We start from the raw sequence: 23,913 nt of genomic DNA on the forward strand, positions 1-23,913 counted from the left end.
AGGATTCTGTCAGGGTCAGAGTAATGAGCAGCTGACACAGCAGCTTTTCCATGTTCATTGTAGTGTGTCACACCACAACTCTGAGCTGCGTGTGCACTGCAGCAACATCCCATCCTCCCCATGCAAGGTCATAAAGGGGAAAGGAGGTTTCTGTGTTAAAGTTCTGGCAAGTTTGTCATTCTTGTCAAACCCAGGACTTACTCAGTTTGCAAAGCTGACTTGGTTCTTACAAAGTTTCATTTATATGGGATGAGCTTCTGTCAACAAGGTCCAGCTGCACTTATGCCCCTGTAGAGCAGAAGTGGTCTTCTAAACATTTTCAGTGTTGCTGATGAGATGCAGTTTTCAGCACAGCACTGCACGTTTTCTCTTTGCCAATAGCAGTTGTTGCTTTAATGGTCACGCTAGGTCAGGGTATAAGTTTGCATGTCATAGATTGGAGGTTTGTTCATGGTACCCACACCTCTCCACTTTTGGGGGAATACTGGACGGTCATGTCCAGGCATAACTGGGGTTCTTGGAAGAGTCTCTGTCCTCTGTTACCCTCTGCAATATGTGGAAAATAAAAAGTAAGAGGTGCTGAGTGACACCTCTCTTCCTGTCCTTGCTTAGTCAGTGGTGCTGCAAACAGGACTGTTGAAGTCAAGCTGCCTTTCCTGTGAGGACGGGGCAAAAAACCAGGGCTCAGGGTATCTGTTGTTTTGTTCTTGCAGGAGTATGGGATTAATAAGGAGGAGAAACTGGAGATTGCTATTGGCTTTTGTCTTCCTCTGATTAAAAAGATCCAGTTGGACCTACAGAGAACCCATGAAGATGAGTCTGTCAACAAATTACATCCCTTGTAAGGCTTGTGGTGCATGCTGCTGGTGGTGGGGAGGGCAGTTATGGAGCAGTGGGTAGTTCTCTTGCCAGAAGAGTGTACTGATGTGGAAGGAGGTACTGAGCATACACTGAAGGACCTTCCAAGAGGATGGCACATTGGTGCTCCTAGAACTAGAAGAGAAATGGAAAAGGCACATTGAGACTGCCCACCAGGAACACAAGTGCCACAGAAGCTTCTACCCATTGTAGCTGAATGGTGGTGCCTCATCCTTTTCCTTGCACGGGACAAGTGTAGTGTGATGAGCCACTGTTATACTGTGTGTCTCCATTAGGATTCCATGAAACGTGCTGCTCCTCTGCTCAGTGCTCCTAGTGTTTGTCCTGTCCTGCTGCCTTTGCCATTGCCCAGTGTGGGGTTATCTCACTCCATTAAGTATATAGAAGTGCTGCTGGGTGATAGATGGCAATTGGTTGGCAGACTGAGTAACTCTGGGCTGATTTTGGTTTAGGTACTCAAGAGGAGTCCTGTCACCTGGTCGCCATGTCCGGACACGGCTGTACTTCACTAGTGAGAGCCACGTGCACTCCCTGCTCAGTATCTTCCGCTATGGGGGGCTCCTGGATGTAAGTGTCCCAGCAATGCTCACAGAGTAAGCCTCCCTGCTTTTTTCCAGTGGCCTTTTCCAAGGTAGACAGTGTATATTTGTAGGTTGCCCCTTGAGGCAGCTCTCCCAGAAGTGCTGTGCATCAGTGGCCTCTGGCCAGCACCATCACTGCTGTGTTTGCATGCTGCAGCTTCCTGCCTTTCCACACAGAGGAGCCTTGTTCTTCCTCAGTGCTGTCTTGCTTGCACAGAGACATATTTTCTTCAAGAGCTGTCCTGCTGGTTTCAGGTGAGCAGACCATTTACCTGTTTAGCAGGATAGCAGTATGAGGCAGTGAAGATGAGGGAATGTCTCTCTTCCTGCTTCCTTCAACCCTTTATTTCAAGAGCTTGACCCTGTTATCTATTGTCTTTATCTCAATTCTGAGTCAATAAAATCCCTTTGCTTACAGAGGAAGTACAGGGTGTGCTCTCTACCAGAGAGGCAGATGACACATTTTTAGGGGACTAATTCATCCAATTCACCCTTCACTTTCTCTCATAACCTGCTTCCTGAGAAAAGCTCTGCTTCAGTCTCTTCAAGAGGCTCTCTGATTTATCTTTCCACTTTTAAGCATGGTCTGAAATGGCTTGTGAGTTTGGGCTTGCTTAGCAGGCATGATTTCTGATGTCTGTGGCAACTCAGCATATCTGTAGGCAGTGATCAGACAAGTACCTCTGAATCACTCACTGAATAAAAGGCTCCTTTATTGCCTGAGTCAAGTGCCTGAGGATGCGGTGTTGCCGGCGCAGACGTATTGGGCTATATTTGGGTTTGTTTGTACCAGGGGGTTCAGTTCATATCCATCAAGCTGGTGAGATGCTCCACAGCATCATGAGTGGCACTTCAGGTGCATGTATTTTCTGGCAGTGTGGGGAGGCAGTGAGGGGTGGGCTCCCCTACTGGGTGGAGCCCAAGTGTCTCTAGATTTTTCATTCAGCATCAGGTAAAAGCATTTCCCTTTATCCCTTATTTAGCACAAGGGCATCCTTTGTGGTCCATTCTATAGTTTGAGAATGGCTGTGTCTGGGAACTGCTGTGGGCTCTGCTTGTCTCCAGTCAGCATGGCACAGAGGCTTGCAGCTCAGATCTTCACGCAAGTGCTGTGGGTAGCTGTAGTGTCACTCTGTGTAGCTGCTCCTCATTGCACGCACCCCACCTCATTGCAAGGTCATCTCTTCATGCAAGTTGAGCAAGGTGATTTTATCCTGACAATGTTGTTACCTTGTGGAGAGAGGAACTCTCTCAGTCCCATTTCGCTGAATGCTGCAAGGTGTGTGCTGTTGCTTACCCCATGCGACTGTTTATGTGTATATATCAGGAAAACAAAGACCAGCAGTGGAAGAGAGCCATGGACTATTTGAGTGCTATCTCAGAGCTGAACTACATGACCCAGATTGTTATCATGCTCTACGAGGACAACAACAAGGTGAGGGATAGAGCTGTAGGATAAAATGCTTCCTGCCATGATTCCAGGCACAGTCCCCAGAGATGAGTTCAGTTGGAAGTCTACGCTTGTGAACAAAGACACACGAATCATTAACACAACTGCTAGTTTTTGGTTTTCAGCCAGTGGCAGTGACCCAAGTTAATGCTTGTTTACATGTAAGCACAATGTCACCCTGAGCAGTAACACCAAACTTTATGTAATCAATTCTAACGATCTTAAAGCATTTCCTAGTGCAAAATTAATTACTGCTTTCTAATAATAATTGCAAAGGAACAGTAGGAAAAATAAGTAAAACCAAGTGATGTTTGGCTGTGGTTTTGAAATATTTCTAGAAAATATTCAGAAATTCCACATTCATAAACTTCATTTTATTTTAAAAGTATGCTGGTATAGTTAGAGAAGTGTATACTGGTATCTTCAGGAAATAAAGAGACTCATTTAGTAAACATCTGCAATGTTGGAGCTGATGGTGGTGACTGTAAGAAGATTTGGCACTGAACTGCACATCCTGATCTGCAGACCCTGTGACTCAGGTCTGTGCTGCAGGAGGTTGTAGTAGTGAGGGGAGCAGCCCCTTCCCCACACCCTATCGAGTTAGAGACTTGTATTTACAGAGCTGGTGTGGGCTTCTAATGGTAGAAGCTCTGCTTGTCAAAAAGAAAAAGTCCTAACGAGTGGCGTGGATCAGTCAGTCAATATGGTCAGTCAATATGGTCAGTCAATATGGTGAAACTTGGTTTTATATCATTAGTGCCAGATACAGTAAAAGCTCTCGCTTCCTTAAAAAAAGCTTAATGAAAAATTAATATTACAGATAGTTACTTAAATCTTGGAACAGCCTGACTGAAGATCCAGGAGGGACCCAGTCACAGCATGTGCTGGGTTTGCTGCAGGAGTGGTTCATAAGGGGCTATGGTTTAGAGTTGTGTGTATATATATACACATAGAGCCCAATTCTGTTTTTTTCCTCTGTGGCTGTTGTTTCAAAATGACAACAGTCTGAATGCCTCAGCTATGTGCTGGTCAGGGCTGTCCTTTTGGATGAGCCATTCTGTTTGTGGTTTCCTGTTGCTTCTGCTTTCCCTCCAAAAGTTGTTCCTGGGACATGTGCTGGCCAGCGTGGCAGGGTGGGACCTTGGCCTGTGCTGATGGTACGATAAACTGGGTTTGGTTATTTACCTGCTCCCTGTGGTATGTGCTCACAGGACCCCTCTTCAGAGGAGCGTTTCCATGTGGAGCTGCATTTCAGCCCTGGCGTCAAAGGCTGCGAGGAGGACAGGAACGTGCCCACAGGGTTTGGCTTTCGGCCGGCCTCGGCAGAGGTGAGCAGACACCTGGGCAGGGGCTGCTGGCCCCAGGGGATCCTTGGATACTGTCCTGCTCTACTCAGCCCTACTACAGCAAGTTCTTTGCTGGCTGCTCTCCCCTGCCCGCAGGCAGCTGGCTGGTCATGTCCTTGCCCTGCCCAGGTTTGTCGGAATGGCTGCTCGGGCTGCGGGCACCTCCAAACCTTGGCAGAGGTCTGAGACTGGAGCTGGAGTGGGGTAGCTCTGGCAAAGGCCTCCTGCCTGAAGGCATCGGTGTTTCCTTATGGCAGAACGAGGACAAGAAGGCTGACCAAGGCAGCCTGGAGGACCTCTCCAAGGAGAAGGGTAGCGATGAGCCAGACCGTGCTCAGCAGAAGTCGCCGCAGCCCTCTGAGCCAGTTGGCGTCCAGCGGAGGTCGCCGCTGATCAGGAACCGGAAGACAGGATCCATGGAGGTAACCACCCCACGGGCTCCCATCCTTATTCCAAGGAAGGCCTTTTGCTTGGTTTTGGTTTTGTGGCATTCCTTTTGGATTCTGGGGATGGATCTGCAGAAGGTAAAGAAAGATTTTGTGGAAAGCAGACCTCCAAAACTACTCCTCATTGAGGAAGGCCTGGCACTTCAACTCCCTAAACCTTTGTGTTGGGAGGGTGAGAAAAATTCCTGAAGGAACCCTTTCCCCACAGCTTTCTTTGTTTGAACCTTTGACAAGGGGGAGCACAGGTCAGAGGAACTGATGGGGAAGAACAAGTAAGGAAATGCTTGAGAACCACAAGAATTGTTTGGATTGCATGCTCTGTAGAGGCACTGATTGATGTAGCCACCTGTGAGATTACATGCAACATCATCACCTAGCTATGGTGTGACATCTCTGCCTTCCTTTAGGCTCCAGCCTTTGCCTCTCACAAAGGCAGCTCCACATTTCTCATTTCTCTCTCCCATCTAAGATGTCATGATGATCAGGGTTCCCTGCTCACTGGTGGGTTCATCCAGGGTATTTAAACTGTCAGGGTTTAGAACTGTCCCATTCACTGATCTGCTGGAGTAATAAAATTGATTTTACCATTCTAACCTCTCCCAGGCCATTCTGTGTCACTGTCTGTAGGTGACCGTCACCTCCAGAGTGCTGTGGAATTGTCTCTCCTTTTGGAGGGATTTCACAGGCATTTTTTACATCAGTTTTCTGAACCAGTGAAAGCAGTTAAGGTTTGAGGTATTTGTTAGCTGGCTTCCATTGCTGTGTGCTGTCACCTTTGCATGCAGCACTCAGAGGCTCTTTGTAACAGGCACATACTAAGTTCAACAGAATGTGATTTCCTGCTCCTAAAGACAGAGTCTATGTCCCAGTATTCCCAGCAAGAGTCTTGGGAGACAGGGAGCTCACTACATGAGTTCCTTTGTACTTTTGGAATCTCCACCGTTCCACAAGCCAACACAAACTTGAAATTAAAACTGAGCATTCACTGTCACAACCTTAGCATATGAATACCTTTGTGCTTCTTGAAAATGGTGGTTTTATGGAAGAGGCATACCTTTCTGTACCTTCAATTGATACGTAAAGGCTTTTGAGAGCAGTGGGTAAACTCAGATCACAACATTGATTATACTATCTGTCTTTGCAGGTGCTCTCTGAATCTTCTTCAAAAGCAGGAAGTTATCGCCTCTTCAGCACATATTCCAGGCAGTCTTCTGAGATGAAGCAAAGTGGCTTAGGTACTGTACCTGACCTGTGACCTGCCTGTTCACCTCTGTATTTCCATGGGCATCAGTCTGTCTCTCCACATACACGTCTGGCTTGAGTTCTTCATGTGTTTTATGTCTTCTCTCAGTGTTACTGTTGAGACCATCGTAGAGACTGTCTTGGTGTCATTCCTTTTGTGTACAATCTTCTCCTTCAGCTGCTAGCAGCAGAAGATGCCCTTTTCATCCTTCATAGTATCAGAGCAACGGGGCAAACTGCCTCCCTGCAGGCTGGCCTTCCGCTTCTCCGATGCTCTCATTTGTTACACCATTTCTGAACTTTGCAGTAAGAAATGATTTCAGGGGAGAAGTAGCATGCTTTCTGTTCTGCAAAACAGCAGTTTATATGCAAAGCTGCTCTTCATGTGAGACTTTTCTATTCCTACCTTTGCTTCATAAAGCAAAGATGTGTCACATGCAAGGTGTTAGACAGCTCTCTGAGCTGCAGTCCCTGGTCAGCCATTCTTCACATGGTAGCCAGTGGAAGAGAATATTTTGGGGCACTTGGTATTCTCTGCCTTGATCGTTCTATTCCCTGTCATCTTTACCTAAACTATCTCTGAATAGTTGAAATTCTTCCTGAAATATTTTTGCTAAAGCAAGGTCTGTTTGGAAACTGAAAAGCTGCCTTTGCTGTCATGAAGTTCAGAGATGGCTGTGCCACCTGAGTCTTGCAGATAAGAAGTGATAATGCCCAAGTCATGCCCTCTTTCTTTTTCTCTAAAACCACCTTAGCATTGTGGCATGGCTGCTGCAGACTTGCAGCACTTCTGACTCATCAGTTCTTTACTCTGCTATATGGAAAACCTGCAGCCAACATACTCCTGAAAGGCCTGATCACTTCTTTGTCACTTTTGAATGAGCTGCTTCTTTGGAAGCCAGTTGTTAACAAGGAAAGGGAATTTTTTTTCTGAGTGGTTAGGAGGTATCCCTGGAGTCTGCCAGCTAAGCTCCCAGCAAGCTGGAAAAATCTAAATAGGGGTGGCTGATGCATATTATTTTCATAAAGGGACAATTGCTTTGGCCATGGTGGTTTTTGACTTATTTCTGCCTTTCCCAGCCCCACTCAGATTCAGTGAGCTGTGACAGACTGCCTTGCTTAGACTTGAAGAAACCTGTGGGTATTCTGTGCATCCATGTGGCTCAGTTTGGGAATATCTGAGATGGCACACAGTCAGGGAAGTGCATCTGGTTGGAGAATGACCAAGTACATCAAACTGGTTTTATTGTCTGGATGTGTGAGTACTGGAAGCCCTGTGATCTGGAAAGCCCTTGGACTACAGCCTTTTCCAGGTTTCTGAGGAATGTCTGTTTCGGCAATAGAGAAGACCACTGCTCTTCTGCACCTTTGTACAGTACTACTTTTTCTTGATATCAAAATTTGAAATGTGAACCCAGCATGTTTAATTTCAGACTCTTGCTTGACATGCCTTGCCGGGAAGCCCGTAGTGGCCATTGTCCTGACTGTGAAGCTCTGCAGAGACAAAGCTTTAAGTAGGAGTTGGTAGATCTGATTGGTGACATAGACCTCTAGCTGGATACTCAACCCAGCCGTCATTCTCCTCTCTAGAGCCTTGTAGCTGCAGGCACAGAAGGATTGAGCAGGAGAGACCTGTGGTGCCACCCCAGCTTGCACAACCCTTGGTGATTAGGATGTCTGTGTTTCTGTGAGTTTCTCTTAACCCGACACCTGTTATGAAGAACAGTGCCTCTTTATCTGGACAAGTCAAGCTCTTCAAGGAATCTTCGTGATTCCTTTCCTACTTGTTTTTAAGAAATCTAGTTTCTTTTTCCTTTAGGATTTGAAATGTGTTCTCTCTGTGAGAGATAATACAGAACTCACAGGAGCTTGAACTTTGGCTTTAATACTTGTCTGAGCAGCTGTGCTGTGAGGGGTCTCATTCAGGCACTACCTGCTGTTTCTGAGTTTTGTGAAGCTGAGCACACCTCCTGTTGCCTGACCTTGTCAGTGCCTGTCTGTCGCTATCTCTGGAAAATGGAGTGTCTATCCAGGTATAACCTCATATGTGTAAGCGCACGAGAATAGGGAGAAGAACAGAGCTCCTACAATAGCCCTGCTGACATACCTGCCATAGTGGTGCCTCTCCTGTCATTTAAAAAATGCCTTGAATTCTCTCTTTGGAAAAGGGGTGGCTGCAGCTTGCTTTGTCTGTGCTTTGGAGTGTGCCATGTTTCTTCTGGCCGCATCAAGTGCCTTGTTGTGGATTGCCATAGTGTGTATGCTTCTAGCTTGAGAAGCCCAGGAAAGTTTCAGTGCCTTTCTTTGCTTGCAAGAATGCTTCAAAATGGGGTAAAATCACTCCTGGATGTTTGAGCACTGCCAGAGGCATGAATCCTTGTGCTGAGACTCCCATAAGGATATCAACAACATCTATTTTTAAACATCTGAAACACTGAATGAACATGTGAATTAATTTCTAGCAAGTGTTGGTGCATTTAAATCCAAATGGCCTTTCTGTTTTTTAGGGGGTATGTGTGTGATTTCTTTGGGTACAGAGGTCTCCTGGAATTCACTGTAGATGATTGCTGTTGTCCCTGTGGTCATCTTTGTAAATGCTCTTCTGGCTTAAGGGCACTAGCAGAATGGCTCTGTCTGCAGCAAGGCAGCAGAAACACTGGGGTATCCTCAGCTTAATGATCAGTAGCACAAGGTTACTCAAGATATAAAGTCCTAAAAATCTGGTGTTCTGTTTTTATCTGCCAGTAAATGAGTCACTTGGGTGGACTTTGTTGCTGTTGTTTGCTTCTAAACTGTGGAAGAGCAATTAGGAGCATCATTCTGGCTGCTGCATGACAAAATTTCGTTTGCATTCGGACAGATTCCACTTCATGCTGAGTCAGCACTCAGCATCAATTTAGTGAATTAGAAGGAAATTTTCTAAGGCTTATGTATTCATGACCCTGCAGGCAAGAGTTCTTTGTATGTCCAGGGACACGTATGTGCTAGTCTGTGCTGTGCAAAGCCACCAGCAGTGTCAGTGTAGGAGCAGGTGCAGTTCAGTGTTCTGAGAATGCTTTTGGTCACCCCAGGAGCAGATGGTCAGCCCAGGCTGAGCTTAAGTGTGAACAGCTCAATATGTTTGGATCTCTGTGTTTTCTCCAAAGAACTTCAGCTAAAGGATCTTTGCAGAGACAGAGCTGGGGACCCAAAGAACAGTGCGTGGATGTGAGTCAGCAGCATGTCCTCACACCGGAAAAGGCTGATGGCAAGTTTGGCTGCATCAGCTGGAGTACAGGCACAGAGGTTTGGCTCTGTCCCTCCGTTCACCTCCTGTGAGAGGCTGTGCCTGAAGATCTGCTGTCCTGCCCCGGGCTCCCTGGGGTGTGTAGGGTGTGCGTGTCAGGGTTGTGTGCCCACCAAAGGGCAGTGGAGGTGGATGGGACTGGAGCACATGACATTGGAGGAGAAGCTGAGAGCAGGGCTTGTTCAGATCAGAACCTGTGGGGAGTGGAGACCTTAATGCTGTTCCACCACCTAAACTGGAGGTTGCAGAGGGGATGAACACAGACTGTCCCCAAAGCCTGTTGAGAACAAATAGATGCAAGTTGCAGCATGAGAAATTCCAATTAGCTAGCAGGAACACATTTTTCACCCACTATGAATGTACCAGGTATTGGAGCAGGAGCCATGAGAGGTTGTGAAATCTCCTTTCTTGGGGATATTGACAACCCGACTGGACAAACCCTAGCAAGCTGGTCCAAGTTAGTCCTGCTAGGGCATTGGGAAAGAAGCTTCAGGCTCCTTCCAACCAAAATATGATGCAGTATTTTAGAATCAAGAGCTGCTTCCAATGTCTTTCAGAGTAGTAATATTTGCACTGCTCTGATAAATACTAATAAGCAGTGTGGCAGGTTTTTTGCATTGGCAGACAAGGTGGAACCAGATCAACCTGCTTGTTTCTGGAAGCCTTTTGTATGTAAGAGTAATGTAGGTTTTAGCAGCTGGTATTCTCAGAACAAAATACAGCAGCAAGACAGTTTTAGCAAAGAATTTGCAGCCAATCAGTGGCTGTATCTGGCCCATAATAAGGTTTTGTCTCACTCACAATTGCTTTCCTCAGTCAGTCAAAAGAATCCTGTTTCGAATGCCTGGTATTCCCTAAATATCACACAAAGTAAGTTGGTCTACAGAAAGCAAAGCCAAAGCCACAGGAATTAGGTTGCCCTCCATCTTGCACGCCATGTTTCTTGACACAGGGTAGGTAAAAATTTCAGGCTGTGTGCACATCTGGTGCTTTGCAAGGCTCGTTCATGGACCAATTGGACCTATGCTGGAGCAGCAAGACATGATTGAGAGGCTGTGAAGTATCAGCTTGTGAAAGCAAGCTCTCTGGTCAGAGTGTCTTCCTTGCTTGTTCACAGGGGATTAATCCACACTGGCTGGTCCACAGATCAGACAGTCCTTTGCTCTCCTCGGTGTCCTACAGAAAAAGGACCTTTCCAAAGAGAAAGGGCAGAAGAGCAGAGCAATAAAGCCCTGTGAAATGACCATGAGCAGTTTGGCATCCTGACTGTTCTGACATGAGTGTGTAGCTTTGCTGACTGAAGGTAATAAAGGTGTTTCTCCTAGGTCAAGGCAAGAAAGCCAAACAGAAGCAAACCCCTGTGTGGAGTTAGGAACTGTCTTGGCGCTGAGTTTTGGGCTACCTGCTGTTCCTTTGTCACTATGGAATATAGAATGGAGAACATTGCCTCCCTGTGCTTCCCAGCATCATGTTTTTTCCTGAGATTGCTTGCAAAGTGGCCAGTTCATTCTTTATCCTTCAACTAACCCCGCTTTTCTGTAGTTGCATGCAGTGGATATGTGATACTAACACCTTCCCTGCCTTTCCAGGATCACAGTGCACCGGGCTGTTTAGCACCACTGTGCTGGGAGGCTCCTCCAGTGCCCCCAACCTCCAGGACTACGCACGCAGCCATGGCAAAAAGTTTGCCAGCAGCCTGACATACAAAGACGGTATGTGTGTTCCCCAGCAGCAGGGTGGCACTTTGTGGGTGCTGGTATCTCAGGATGCTCCTGCAGCACAGACTTGGACTGCTGAAAATAGTGACAGCTGATTGTGTATATTCACTGCATCTACAGTAATGAATTTACAATATCCCAAGGACAGAAAGGGGCTCACATTGTGACAGGAGTTTTAGGCTGTTGTGCTGTATTGCTGCAGTCTGACTTTGGTCTGACTTTTTAACCTTACGCACTGTTGTGAGGGGGAATCGATCCAGACACTGAGTAGGTTTGTCCTAGTGTGGAAATCCAGCAGATCACATCAGCATGCTTACCTTGGTGATCTTGCTGGTGCTAAAGTAAGCTCTTTTTGGATCTGTAATCCTTGCCCTGTGGAAGATGGAGCTGTCCCAAAGGCAGAATGATATGCTTTGGTGGGGATAAGATGGACACTAGAGTGAGGCTGGGCATGCAGCAGAGTCTGAGGTATCTGTCAGGAAGCAAGGGCAATGTGCCTGAAGGGCTTGAGGTAAGCAGGCTGCTTGGATGAAATACTGCAAAAGGATGGGAAGTCTGGTTTCTGTGCAGTTGTGCAGAAACTGCTGGGAAGATCAGCAAGACAATCTGGTGAAGGCCCTTGAGCCATGAGTGTGAGTATTGCCTGATGCCCACGGGTGCAGGTGCTGCAACTGTGCCACATCGTGCCCAGCACTGGTGCCACACTTAGAGAGCAGTAGAGGGTTGTTACTTGCAAATAAATTGGGGCACAGGGAGAGACTGAGCGGTCCTTGAGCAGTTGGAGGGTGTAATGCACGGACTGCAAGTGTCCACTGTGGTCCCAATAGAAATGGGACTCGAACTCCAATTACTGATTCACATACCATTTTTTGGGACACTGAGTTGAGGAGCTCCGTGGACAAGGTCTGCACAGCATGCTGGGATCAGGTTGGAAATCCACCTAATCTTGTACCACTCATCTGAATGGATGTAAAATAATCTGTCTTGGATATCTTATCTTTTTCCTTGTGGTATTTTAATCAATAGAGAATATGAGTGCCTGGTGGATTACAAGGTGGGGAGATGATTAAGGCAGTAATTTGGGGAAAACAAGAGGTTGGTTCATTTGAATTTTTGTCCAGTTTTGAGGCAAGGAAAATGGCCTAGCAAATCAAGGTCGAAAGATGTCATCCAGTTCTCTCTTGGAACCCCACAAGTGACATTATGTACACTGGCTTCCTGTGCTGCTTTTCTTGTGTAAGAGAAAACTGAACTGTTTCTCAGCTCCTTAGGGCATGCCCTGGCACACAGTGACAGTGAGAGGGAGGGTGAAGTGGGAGTGTTCTCAGCCTCACTGTACCAGTTTAAGCTGCCCCAGGCTAATCACAGGTTGAAGAACAAGCTGTTTAGCACAAAACCAGAGTGTGAGTCATAGGGCAGCCCTGGAAAGGCTAGCATGGGACATGGCTGCTGTACTTTCCTAACTCTACAAGGAGTGGGAATCCAAGGCAGCACTGATTTTCAGGGAAAAGCTTCTGAGACTGCTGTGTGCCCAGCTGGGCACAGAACAGACCTGCTCAGCTCTAGTGTTGGGCTGCCTGTCTCTGTAGACTGTGTAGCAGAATGTTCTTGCCGTTGGCTACAGGTGTTCAAGGTCGAGTGCATCCTGCTTGCATTAGCCTAAACTCATTGACAAGGTCACAGTGTGCCAAGATGCAGTTGTACCCTCAAGTACCTAAAAGACAGGCTAACACAGCCCAGAATTATTGGCTTGATGTTACACCTCTGTTTTCATGTTCCTTGGCATGCCCTGGCCCTCTGTGCTACCAGCACCTTGCTACAATAAGGGCACCTGGAGGGAAGGAGCTGGGGACTTGGGAAAAAAAGTAGGAGACAGAAGGGCATTTAGCTTCTGGGGAAAGTAGTTTGGAATGTGAAATGAGCCCTTGATCTTCATGTTCATGCTTAAATGAGCACCAATGAAATGCTGAACAATGGACTTTAAACCAAACATCACTAGAGCCGGATGCAGTCAGTGACACAGCAGCTACAGCAGACACTTGGAGGACATTTGTTTTAAGGCCTTTTCCACAATCATTGGGCTGATAATGTTGAAAAGCCTTCAGATTGTGCAGCATGTCTTTGCGTGAACTCTGATAGTTTTTCGTGGCTGTGGTGCTTCAAGGAGCAGTGTGTGGCTAATAGCATGCCACCAGTGTGAACTTGCCTTGTTCAAGGGAGGTTTCAAGGGCCCTTATTTCCCAAGTCTTTTTTGCTTGGAGCTGGAAAAGGGCTAAGGTACACTTCAGGACAAAGTTGTCCCAACCTCAAGCAGAGGGAAGGTCCATGGATGGTTGTGAGTTGAAGTTGGCTTGCCTGAAGCCAGAGACCCATTAAGCTGGGTCAGTGCCTTCTCAATTGGTGTGCTCTGAAGGCAAGGGGAGGTGTGGGGTGGGATGGAGGTGATCACCAGCTGACTACAGCTCCAGAGCTTGGACATCTCTTAGGGATTGCATGTGTCGGGAAGACTGGCATGCTGTTTCTTGAGCTTTAAGAAAGAAAAACAGTTTTTAGGGCTGTGTTGCTGGGGGAGGAAATTGCAGCAAGTGTCAGAGTTGCTGTAGATACATTATTTGGCCAAGCCAATGGATGTAGCTGGAGGAGCACAGTGGGGGTATGCAGCATGAATTGGTACACTGGTGAGGAGGACGGGTATACAGACCCCACAGACTAGAGAGAATGGATGCATGAAGCATGAAGGAGAAATAAAAGGGTTTTCTGATATTTCCTAAAAGTTCCCAAATAGCAGCAAAAGGTATGAGTGACTGGGGTCTCATATCGAATCCCAGATACAGACAGATGGTCTGATCCAGGCCATTCTTTTCAATGATAGCTGAGAAATTTCCAGAACGGGAATAAAGGATGTTTCCAGCCCCTTTTTGTGTGCATATGGAGCCTAGTCCATGTCCTTTAAAGCCCATCTGTTAGATGCACAGTATCTATCCTTGCGCTGTCTTTCTGATGTGTGATTTTGTGCTAGGTTAAGCTGGCAAAATGCCAACTGCCCAACACAAAGAGTTAGAGGATCCCACCCCCCATCCCAAGGGAAAAGGAGGGAGGAAAAATAATTGAAGAGGAGAAAAAAACCTGAACTGGCTAGCTCTTGTGTTTATACAAAAGAGAGACAATTAAAACAGAATATGATATAACACACACACACACACATACACATACATATATACACAAATATGGAAAACAACAACCACCAAGTCACCCACCCAATGGACTCCAACCACCCAGACCACAAAAACACGCCAACAGACTCCCCCCAAAGGACACCTGGCAAGAGAGGAGAAAACCAATAACAAAAAATGTGTACTTCACAAACCAAAGAGCTGTGGAACGGTGGCAAGGCCTAACACTTTCAGCAATGGTGATAGCAGGTCTACTCAACACCCAGCCATGAAGGGGAAAGAGAGCTAGCCACCTCCTACAGCCTCTTTTAAACTTGATTTGATGTCAGAATGGTATGAAATATCTCTTCGGTTGTTTAAGTCAGGTGATGCTTGTCCCCTTCAATCCATGTCACACTCTCTGGGCCTGCTAAACTGAGGCCTAGCTAAAACTAAAGCCAAAACTACCACAGATTTGTATGGGAGACCCTGTCCTGGGCTGGGACATGGCCAGGGGAAGCCTGAGGGCCATTCTGACAGGTGTATCCCAAAGTCTCTCCTGTACTGAAATGCTTTGAGCAAAGAACTGTAGAGGCATGTCTTCATGGGTCTTCAGTTTCTTCCCTAGTCAGGTGATTTACTTTTGAATTCATAAGTAGCTCTGTGAAGCTTGCATGAAGAGGATATTTTGAGTTGTACCTGTGCCAGAACTCTTCAGTCCCTCCACAGAATGGTTGGTTTTCCTTGGGCGCAGTTAAATCCTGAGGACAGTCCTCCTGTGGTGCTGCTGCTTGCTTGTCTGTGTGCTGCAGTGGCTTCATCCTGCTCTGGGCTGAGCCTTGTGTGGTGGGAAGATGTGAGACGCTGCCTGTCCCCGAGAGGTGGCTGTGGTCTGTGTGTTGTCAGGGGACACCCTGGGCGTGGGGAGACGCGGAATGCAAAGAGGCTGAGCGGTTCAGTCAGACCTGCAGCTGGAGTGTCTCGGGTGCCACTGCAGTGCCAGCAGGAGCAGCTGTGGGAGTCAGGAAGGTGAACCTGAAAGGGTAGTTGCAAGCATATGAGGGTAGGGGGATCCTTCAAAGCAGGCTGTTAACTGAGATGATCTGTTTTTATTTCCTCAGAGCTCTTGTCTATGCCAGCCGTAAAACGATTTTCTGTGTCGTTTGCAAAGCATCCGACTAATGGTACGTTTGCTTCCTTGATTTGACATTCCTTCACACTTCTAACCCCACACTCATGTTCTGCTCTCTCTGCACATGTTCTTCTCTTGGCCTTCTTGTGTTTTTTTGTGTGTGTATCTGGTGTCCAAACATGCTTCACCTTCCCCCATTGTCTCATTTTGAGTAATGTGTTCACTCATCCCCTGTTATTGCTCAGTGGTGCCTCTGCTCTCCCCTGAGGTGTTTGTGTCCCAGCTGAAAAGGCAAAAACTGTGGCTCTGTGAGTAGACTGCTAAAGCAGCCTCTAAATCCACTGCTGACATTAAGGTGTTCTGTCATGCTTCCGAAAGGGGTGGAGGTCGGCAGGAGACTTGCTGGGTTGGGGGTGATACCTACTCCATCTGCCGGAGTGTCAGCAGCTGAGGTCCAGCATTTCTACACTGCAGAATGGCAGGATGAAAACACGCATAGCCTTAGCCCAGCTGTGTGTCACCTGGAAGAGCCCACTGTAGGGTGAGAGAGAAGGAAGTGCCAGCAGCATTCCCTCTGTGCATGGTGTTCCATGGCAGGAGTACTGGTAGCCTCATGGCCTCCTGTTGGCAAACCTGTCTGTTAGGCTGGTCCTGTGGTTCCCAAAGCACAGTGATGTTGGTACAGGTAGGCTCACCTTTCTTGCAGACATTATCCTGGGAATGCTTTCTCTCCAGAGCTCTCACTGTTGGTGGCCAGTGCAAGCTTGGGCCTGCTGCCTTCCTGATGTGGGAGGGGATTGGCATTGTGTCGTCACCTACTTTACCCCATCCTGCCCATAGCTCTGGAAAGGCTTGGTGAAGGATGTCTGCCAGTGCTTCTGCTGATTCATTATCTCCATGTTGCTTTAACCTGACACTAGGAAGTGTGAGTCTGTGAAGTTACAGACCACTAGCTCTGTTGTAGCAGGTGCCTTGAACTAGTGTTTACTCTCCAAGTCTTGCACAGTACTTTTTAAAAGGTTTTACAGCATGCCTCTTCCCCTCGTGCCTCTTGGGGTTGACACAAGCTGGAAGCAAAGTGGATCACTGAATGATACCAAGTGAAGTATTTTTGCCTTACAAGATCAAGGCAGCTTCTGCAGTCTTGTGGTGAATATGAAGACATCGTGCTCGGTGTAATCTGGAAGATGAATGAAATTCAGAAGACTGTTTTGGGAAGGATGAAAGGGAAAAGGGCAGCTCACTGTGGCAGTACTGTTTCAAATAACTGGAGGGAACCTGTTCTCTGTGTTTGCTTGGTTTTTCTTTTCCCAGAGTGACCAAAAAACTGCTCAGTTGGTCTGTATGTCTGGACACCATCTGAGCTGACATGGTGTATGTGAGCAGGGTGTGTTGTTCTATCTTGCATGCAGATCTTTCACCCAGCTCCAGCCTTTCCTAAACCATGCTGCAAAGCAGCTGCCCGTGCCCCAAATACAATAGGGTGACACTTGGCATCAAGTTTCACCCCAAAACCCAATGAGTATTTCTACTGGAAAAGTGCTCCTTAATCAAGAAAACAAAGACAGGGTTCCAGCAAGTGCAAGCTTGAAGTCAGGGATATTTGGTCTAGGCTTGGCACTGCTTTGAGCAGGATGTTTAACCCCATGAACTGCTTGCCTGAGGATGCAAAAACTGTTCCCAGATCTGAGTCTGAATTTTGTTTCTGGAAAGCTGCCTGTGTGTGGTGAAAGGGGATGGGTGAACCAGGGCAGTGGCCAAGCACAGTGTCAGGCCAGATGGTTTATGCCCTGGTCTAACAAGTCTTGGGTGTGTGATGCGAGTCCTGAGGCTGTGTATGTGGAGAGGACATACCTGCATGCTAGTGTCTTGTCTGCCATGCAAGGATATCACAGAAGATTGCACCGGGCTGTTCTTAGAGTCTAGAGGGGAGATCAGCTCTTCTGTGACCCCTCTGTTCTTCCACATTCTCAGCACTTGGCTCTCAGCCAGACCCTGCTGTCCCCTGTGTCCCTTCCACAGCCTCTGCTTGTTTGGTGGTGGGCCATTTGCTCTCTGTCCCTTGTGCTGAGGTGCCTGACTACACTTGAATGCAGTACTCAAATGCTCTGTTGGCAGTCTGGATTTCTCATCTTGGCTGCAAAAGGGCAAGTGTGGGCCTGAGCTTGCTCTTTTTGTCTAACCTGAACTGTATTGGACTCAGAATGTGTCCTAAAATTTGTTCACTTGTCAGACTTTCACTTCCAGAGATGAGCTGTGGCCGTTGAGGTGCTGCCCTGTGCTGCCCTGGGCTCAGGCTGGGCGGGAGGGAGGCTCCTGCCCCATGTCCCAAGGGGGATGTAGCTCTGAGGGCATTCCTTACCTGCTCACTGCGGGAGGGATTGGGCTTTCTGTGTGCTATGGGTCCTTCTCACCCAGAGGCCTTGGTGCTGACAGATCCATCCCCACATCTCCGCAGCTTCTCTGTCCCCAGGTGCACCTGCCCCTCTCCTCTCATTCTCTATGGCCCCTTTCCTCCAGATGTGTTGGAGCACCAGCACGTTGCCCAGTTGCTGCGCCGTTTTTCCTCTGACTGTGCCACGAGCCGGACCATCTCCCTGGATGCCACCTTAGCCCATCACCTGCAGCAGTGCTCCTACCACCTGCGCCTCTTCAGGAGCTGGCTGATCTCAGGGCAGGATGACTTGGAGTGTCTTTACGGTACCGCACGCTGCAGCTGCCTCCGTCCCATGCTCTTGTAGCTGAGCAGGGACCACTGTCTGCTTGAGAATGCAGAGTATGCTTTGCTTCTAAAAAAGGGAAGTGTTTCCCTCACTGCATCCCCAGGGTCTCTAGGCTGCTGCTGCAGCGAGCTGTGGGGGCTTTTGTACCAGCAGTTTTGGAGCCTTAGGCATGAGCCTTTCCACATGGAGCCAGTGCTGTTCCACTCAGAGCCCATGCTCCTTGTGTAGCTGTAACTGCACTTCTATCTTTGGCAATTGTTTGTTGCCTCCTTCCTTTAGCCAGGGTAAGCCCTTAAGCTCCATCAGGGTGGTGCTGAGCTCCTGGCAATGGGATGCTTGGCTGGCATGATGCCCCTTGCAGGTCTCGGTGGGATGCCATGGCGTGTCTCCTCAGTAGCGGAGGAACAAAAGTGAGTAGTGAGAGTATGGGAAGAAGAGGTTAAGTACATGCTGCAGCTGGTCACATGTCAAGTGAACTTGCTGTGGAAATTCTGGGGCAGTGAGTACTTGTGGATATTGTTTCTAGAGAGACTGAGACAGGGTAGAGCTGAGCTTCTGTGTGGCTGCACTGCATGGCATCTGTCCTGCCTAATAGGGCCTCTCAGTGTGTTATATCTCTGGTGGGAAGAGGTAGGCAACTTCAGCATTGAATCCAGATGTTATAACTCAAAGCTTGCTGGTATTTCTCCAGTGTTTAACCTCTGGCACAGACAGAAGTCTGGTGCATAGAGGCCTCGGTGCTTCTCACACAGGTGGAAGATTGCTGCTGCCTGAGCAGGGCAGCAGGCTGGGGTTGGCTGCAGAGGTTTACCTGCACCATAGAAGCTGCTCGGAGCATGCGGCTTGCTGAGCTGTGTGGTGTGATGCATGGACCCCCTTTTCCATTCAGACCCACAGGTGGACGAGGCACAGACAGTACAGCCTTCTGTGTAGTGAAGCAGCAGGACTGAGTGTCTTCAGAGCCTGGAAGATGAGAATTTTTCTTACATGGTCTGTTTTAACTTGATACAGCCCTTTCTGTCAAGCAGGCAATTTGGAGACTGCAGTTGCTTTTCATATGTAATTAGGGCAATCCTTGGTCTCCTGGCAACGGAAGAGCAGTAATGGCTTCAAAAGAAGAGATGCTGGATCCCAGCAGACTGCTCCAGACCCAGGGCTGAGCTTCCCCTGCTGCAGGTGTCTCTGCTGTGAGCTCAGGGCGGGAGAGGAAAGGAGTTTGCTGCTTTGGGCACTGACACCCCGAATGCTGAGCCGGGTGCTGGGAGGTGCAAGCTGGCCCAGTACAGCCAGACACAGGAGTTATGTACTCCTGATGTACCCAGAGCAGCAGCCCTCCCGGGTGGAAATCAGATCTCTGCCATCAGGGAGTTTGTTCTTGCTGTTGTTGCAGTCTGCAAGCCCACAGATCATTGTCGTGTTTGGGATTCCTGCTGAGGCCCTTCTCTGAGCAGACGCAGCTGACAGCCCAAGTTCCCTCCGTGTAAAATCTGCATTCTCCTGTCTTTCTTGGCTTTCCACTGTACTTCTATCCACACAAAGAAAACATGAATTAAAAGGTAGAATCAGTGAGTCAAAAGTATGCAGTTGGCATCCCTAGTTGGAAAGATCAACCGTGGAGCCTTGAAGCAATGTCTGGGAACCTGTGTGGTCACAGCTAGGAAAAAGAATAGTGTGAAGTAAGTTCATGTTGGTGAGGAATGACACTGGTTCTGAAGCCAAAGGTCAGCTGTGGAGAAACAGAGTGGCTCAGAGGATGATAAGCAGGCGATGTCTGGTGTAAATAAATGACAAGGAGAAACAGCCCCAAACTCCTGTATAAAACAGTGGCCTCTGCTCTGACTGTCACTGCTTGGGACAACGTGGACAAGGTAGAAATTTGCAGTCTGGGAAGGATGTTTGTAATAGTGATTGTGTTGGCCTGATGGGAGTGTTGAGGATCCACAGTTTCATGGCATTCCAGGAGCAAGGAGGTTCCTAATGGAGTGAACTTGAGGCACTTTGGCCAGAAGTGTTATGTTCCACACTCTTTACCATGGTACCTGGGGGCATTGGGAGCTTAACTGATTTCAAGGGGAGACTGGAGAACATGGAAGAGACATATAATGTCCAGAGCAGTTCTGAACTGTGGGTCACGGGTGTTTGGGGAGCTGCTTGGGAAAGAGTCATGTGGGTTGTCTAGACTTGTACCCCTTCATTTCAGCCACTTCTGGCACTGTGGACAGAGGGTTGCTGAGCTAGGACAGACCTTCAGGCTGACTGTATGGCTTAAATCTATGCTGGTTAACAAAAAGCCATGTTCATTTACATACCCTGTGTGCATATATGAACATATATACCAACATCCCAGGAAAACAGGGCTGAACTGTCCATGTGTGTCAGAGAGGAGCCTGAGTGCTTTCATCTGTGCTGAGACTGGACAAGTGCGTTTTTACTCCACAGGAGCTGGCATGCAGACCTTTGCAGTACAGACCTTTTGGGGATGTGCCATACACCGTTAGTCTGCCTTTTGCTTCCAAAGTCTCCAGGAGAAAGGAAAAGGCACCTTCTCCACTTCAGTGTAGAGTACTCAACTGGAGAGCTGAGTAGATACTACTCAGCAACTTCTGCTAATCCCATTGTAGTAATGTGTAATAATGACTTTTTTGAGGCCATCTGCTGAGAGGTAGCTGTTCTCAAGCATTCTGTGTGTTCCTTGTTATGGGGAACATGGAACTCCTGCTGGAGTCTCCTAGAAATCTGAGATTGTCTGATTTAGCTGGGTGATATGAGACAGGTGCAGATCTCTGCTTGCTTTATGTTGTGTAGTGTGCTAGGTAATCTCTGCCAAAGGGTCCTTGTACCCAAATCACCTTCTTAATACTCTTATAAAGTGTGTGTCAGTACAAGGCAGCGCCAAAACAGTCTTATTCTAAGGGGAGGGTCACTCTTTCCTTGAGCATCTGCCTAACTGAGGCTTATACTGAGTAGACTTCGGTGCCTGTGCAGTAAAGAACCTGCTGAGGACATGCAGGTCCAGGGAGAAGAGTTCAGACTCAGCTGGAAGGTGAGTGGGTCTTCAGCTTTGACATCAGTGTGCCTGGGAGAGTCAAAACAGGCCTTGTGCCCCTCTGCCTGGGTCGAACCTCTGCTCTCACCTTCAGAGCAGCTCTTCAGTCAGTACCATTCCCACTGTGGCTGCATCAGGATCCTGCTGCATTGATTCGGGGGGAGATTCCCCCATAGCTGCTCCCCCCACATCACACACAGTCTGCTTGGACAGCCAAAATAATATATACTTGGCAGACTCTTCTCAGGGCTTTTCCTGTAACCAAATCTTGCTTTTTTTAACAGCTGGTTTCTTCCTACTACTGAACAAAGATTTGGGGGATATAACCACATTGTACTATACTCCTTGCCTGGAGAAAATGACTGTTGACTTTGCGGTTCATTTTTAGCTACTCAGCTTTGCAGATCCCTGGCTCATACCTCTGTCTGTGGGCCAGACTTGACTCTGGAGGAGACATTGCCCTCTGCGTCCCTAATGCAGCTGGTGTACTGAAACCTGAATGAAATGAGAAATGAACAATGAAAATTGTTCCTCTGTGGACTGCTGTTGGATGTTGGTACAAAATGGGTGGAATTCTGTCCAATTTCTCATGCAGTTGTCTGCATTGCAGACTCCGGCCCTGCAGGCCTCAGGAAAAGAGTCTGGGGAAGCCTCTGCAGTAGCTCTGTTGGAGGAGACACTTCCAGAATGCTCAGAGCCTAGAGTTTCAGCTCCTGGAATGATCAAAATGGCACCAGTTGCCATAGTAACCCTTGCAGAATGGCAGAGCTGTCTGTCCATCTTCCTTGGCGGTTTTGACCCATCTCAACAGTATCCGCCTTGGCCTGGAATCTCTGGAGACAGAAGCATATCCCTTCCCCCAAGTTATAAGGGGGAAAGGACCCATCCATTTTCCAGTTGCTAAATCTTTGAACATACTTTTGCTTCAGAAAGGTCTGGATTATTGGAGGAATTAAAATGTCTTTTAATAGGTGGTATATCCCCTTGTAGCCTATTCAGGCAGTTTAACACATACTAAGCCTTATTCAGTTGCTCCTGAGATGTTAACCCTACAGCCATGCAGTCAGCACAAGGCTGCCTGTCAGTTCTGTGGCTTGCTCTCACATTTTATTTTTGTTGCCCCTTCCCAAAGGTGTTGGTTCCTTGCTGTCTGTGTGTGGTGCAGAGTGGTCGGAGGCTCCGCTGGGGACGCGTAAGGGTTGCAGTCCGGAGTGGTCCCTGCTGCCCTGGCTGTGCCGTGGTGGCACAAAGAGTGGTGGCCTCTCCCAGCAGCTCAGCAGGTCCAGGGACATGTGCAGGGAAGTGGACTGCCATTCACAAATGAGAACACAGTAGCTGTCCACCTTGAAAAGGGAAACTTTGGCCATTTTCTCTGCTTGCTCAAGAGTGGGTTCAGTGCCACAGTGGTGAGCAGGCATCTGCACTCTGGGGGGCCAGCTGTATCATTTCACATCATCTGTGTGTCACTATGTACTATTTCCTCTAACACTGGACCTTTGATTTCCTCATCATACTAGAGGGGTGCCCAAGCACTCATCCCCATCAGTGCCTCCAGTGTATCTTGTAACAACATTGCTTTGCCCTGTGTTATATTCAAACTTCTTCCATTTTTCTTTGGAGACCCCAACACCTCAACCAACTTTGGCCCCTCTCAAACCAGATTCTGTTGTGAAATGAGAGTAGCCTCATACTGGGCTGTTCCACAACCATCTCCTGTGACTATTGAAGTTTTGCCCTCACCCTTTTCCTGTGGCTTTGTGTTCCAGGAGACCTGTGAAAAAATAATGAACGTACTTTCTTCCTTACTCAGCACTTCCACTCTCAGGACTTCTCATCAACAGACAGAAGAATGTGATCTTCTTCCTTTTTCTTACATTCCTTCATTCTAGCAAAGGCTTTGTTATCTTTCCAGTCTTGAATTATGTTGATAGGCCCTTTGTGGCATAGGTAACCTCATAGACTCTCTGGAGAGGTTTTTATCTCCAGCAGCTCTTTGTTGTGGCAATGAATGTCCCAACTGGCTCATGCTCCTTGCCTCTTGCAGAGCTGGGTTAGGTGAGGGGATTGCAGCAGAGCCTGTACTGGAGGTAATTGGAACAATTGACTGCACTTCACACACACGTTCCAGGGCTTCTCCTGAGGTGCTGCCAAGCTGCAGTGGTCAGTTTTAGCCTGTCGTATGCTACACAGCAGTCCTGCCACAGATTGCATCAAGAACCCTTGTACTTTTTGCATTTCAAGTATTTTTCCTTCTCTGTAGAAAAAAACCACAGTTCCTTCTCAAGGTCTTTTTGAGCTCCTTAGAGGAAACTGTTTTTTTCTTGCTCCTCTGACAGTTCAGATTGGCTTGGTTCCATAAAGCATTTCCAGGAAGCTGGGATGAAGAGGAAGATACTTTGCCGTAATAACTCTGCTGGCTTGGGCAGCAAAGGATTTATTGTGGATGGTTCTGATGCACCTTAGCTCTGAGTGAGCGTCTGTTACATGCTGTGATGACTATTTCTGCTCTTTCTGTGTTTACTGGCAGTGAACTGTAATGACAGGGACAAATAATTGATTGCCCAGCCTCTCCTTGGGACAGAGCCTGTCAGGGGTGCCACCTGGGGCAGTGTGGGGGCTGTGCCAGGCAGGGGCTCACCAGCAGTGGGACCCCTCCAACGCAAATTCTGTCAGCATCCCTCTGTTTCTGTTTGGCCTCCATAAGTGTGGGCACTGTGCTAAGCTCTCTGGGCACTGTGCCAAGCTCTACATCATGGCTGTGTATTTTAGCAGAAGGGTCATAGGCTTTACAGCAAATGTGGCAGCTGCCAGACACTTTTCTTACTCTCCCCTCCATGTGTGCCCAGGCACTTGCTTTTAGGTCTGTTATTGCATGGGATTGGCTTGTGGTGATTTTCTCAGCCTAGAAGAGG

The 23,913-nt window shown here is 47.9% G+C and overlaps 1 protein-coding gene across 9 annotated transcripts in view; it reads left to right on the top strand.

Annotated features, from left to right (window-relative positions):
• The window catches only part of PPIP5K1 (diphosphoinositol pentakisphosphate kinase 1), a 57,160-nt gene that overhangs the window by 30,132 nt on the left and 3,115 nt on the right, over positions 1–23,913 (top strand). For 6 of the 9 annotated variants that reach the window (XM_071568096.1, XM_071568089.1, XM_071568092.1 and 3 more), the window contains 9 exons: positions 714–841; positions 1,332–1,446; positions 2,788–2,895; positions 4,122–4,238; positions 4,514–4,678; positions 5,847–5,937; positions 10,820–10,942; positions 15,222–15,284; positions 17,753–17,932. In XM_071568096.1, coding sequence (XP_071424197.1) covers positions 714–841; positions 1,332–1,446; positions 2,788–2,895; positions 4,122–4,238; positions 4,514–4,678; positions 5,847–5,937; positions 10,820–10,942; positions 15,222–15,284; positions 17,753–17,932 — 1,090 coding nt within the window. The remainder of the gene's footprint in view (positions 1–713; positions 842–1,331; positions 1,447–2,787; positions 2,896–4,121; positions 4,239–4,513; positions 4,679–5,846; positions 5,938–10,819; positions 10,943–15,221; positions 15,285–17,752; positions 17,933–23,913) is intronic. The other 3 variants (XM_071568093.1, XM_071568095.1, XM_071568098.1) reach the window with 3 other exon arrangements.

The sequence above is a fragment of the Pithys albifrons genome, chromosome 13 (genome assembly GCF_047495875.1).
Source record: "Pithys albifrons albifrons isolate INPA30051 chromosome 13, PitAlb_v1, whole genome shotgun sequence".
Lineage (NCBI taxonomy): Eukaryota > Metazoa > Chordata > Aves > Passeriformes > Thamnophilidae > Pithys > Pithys albifrons.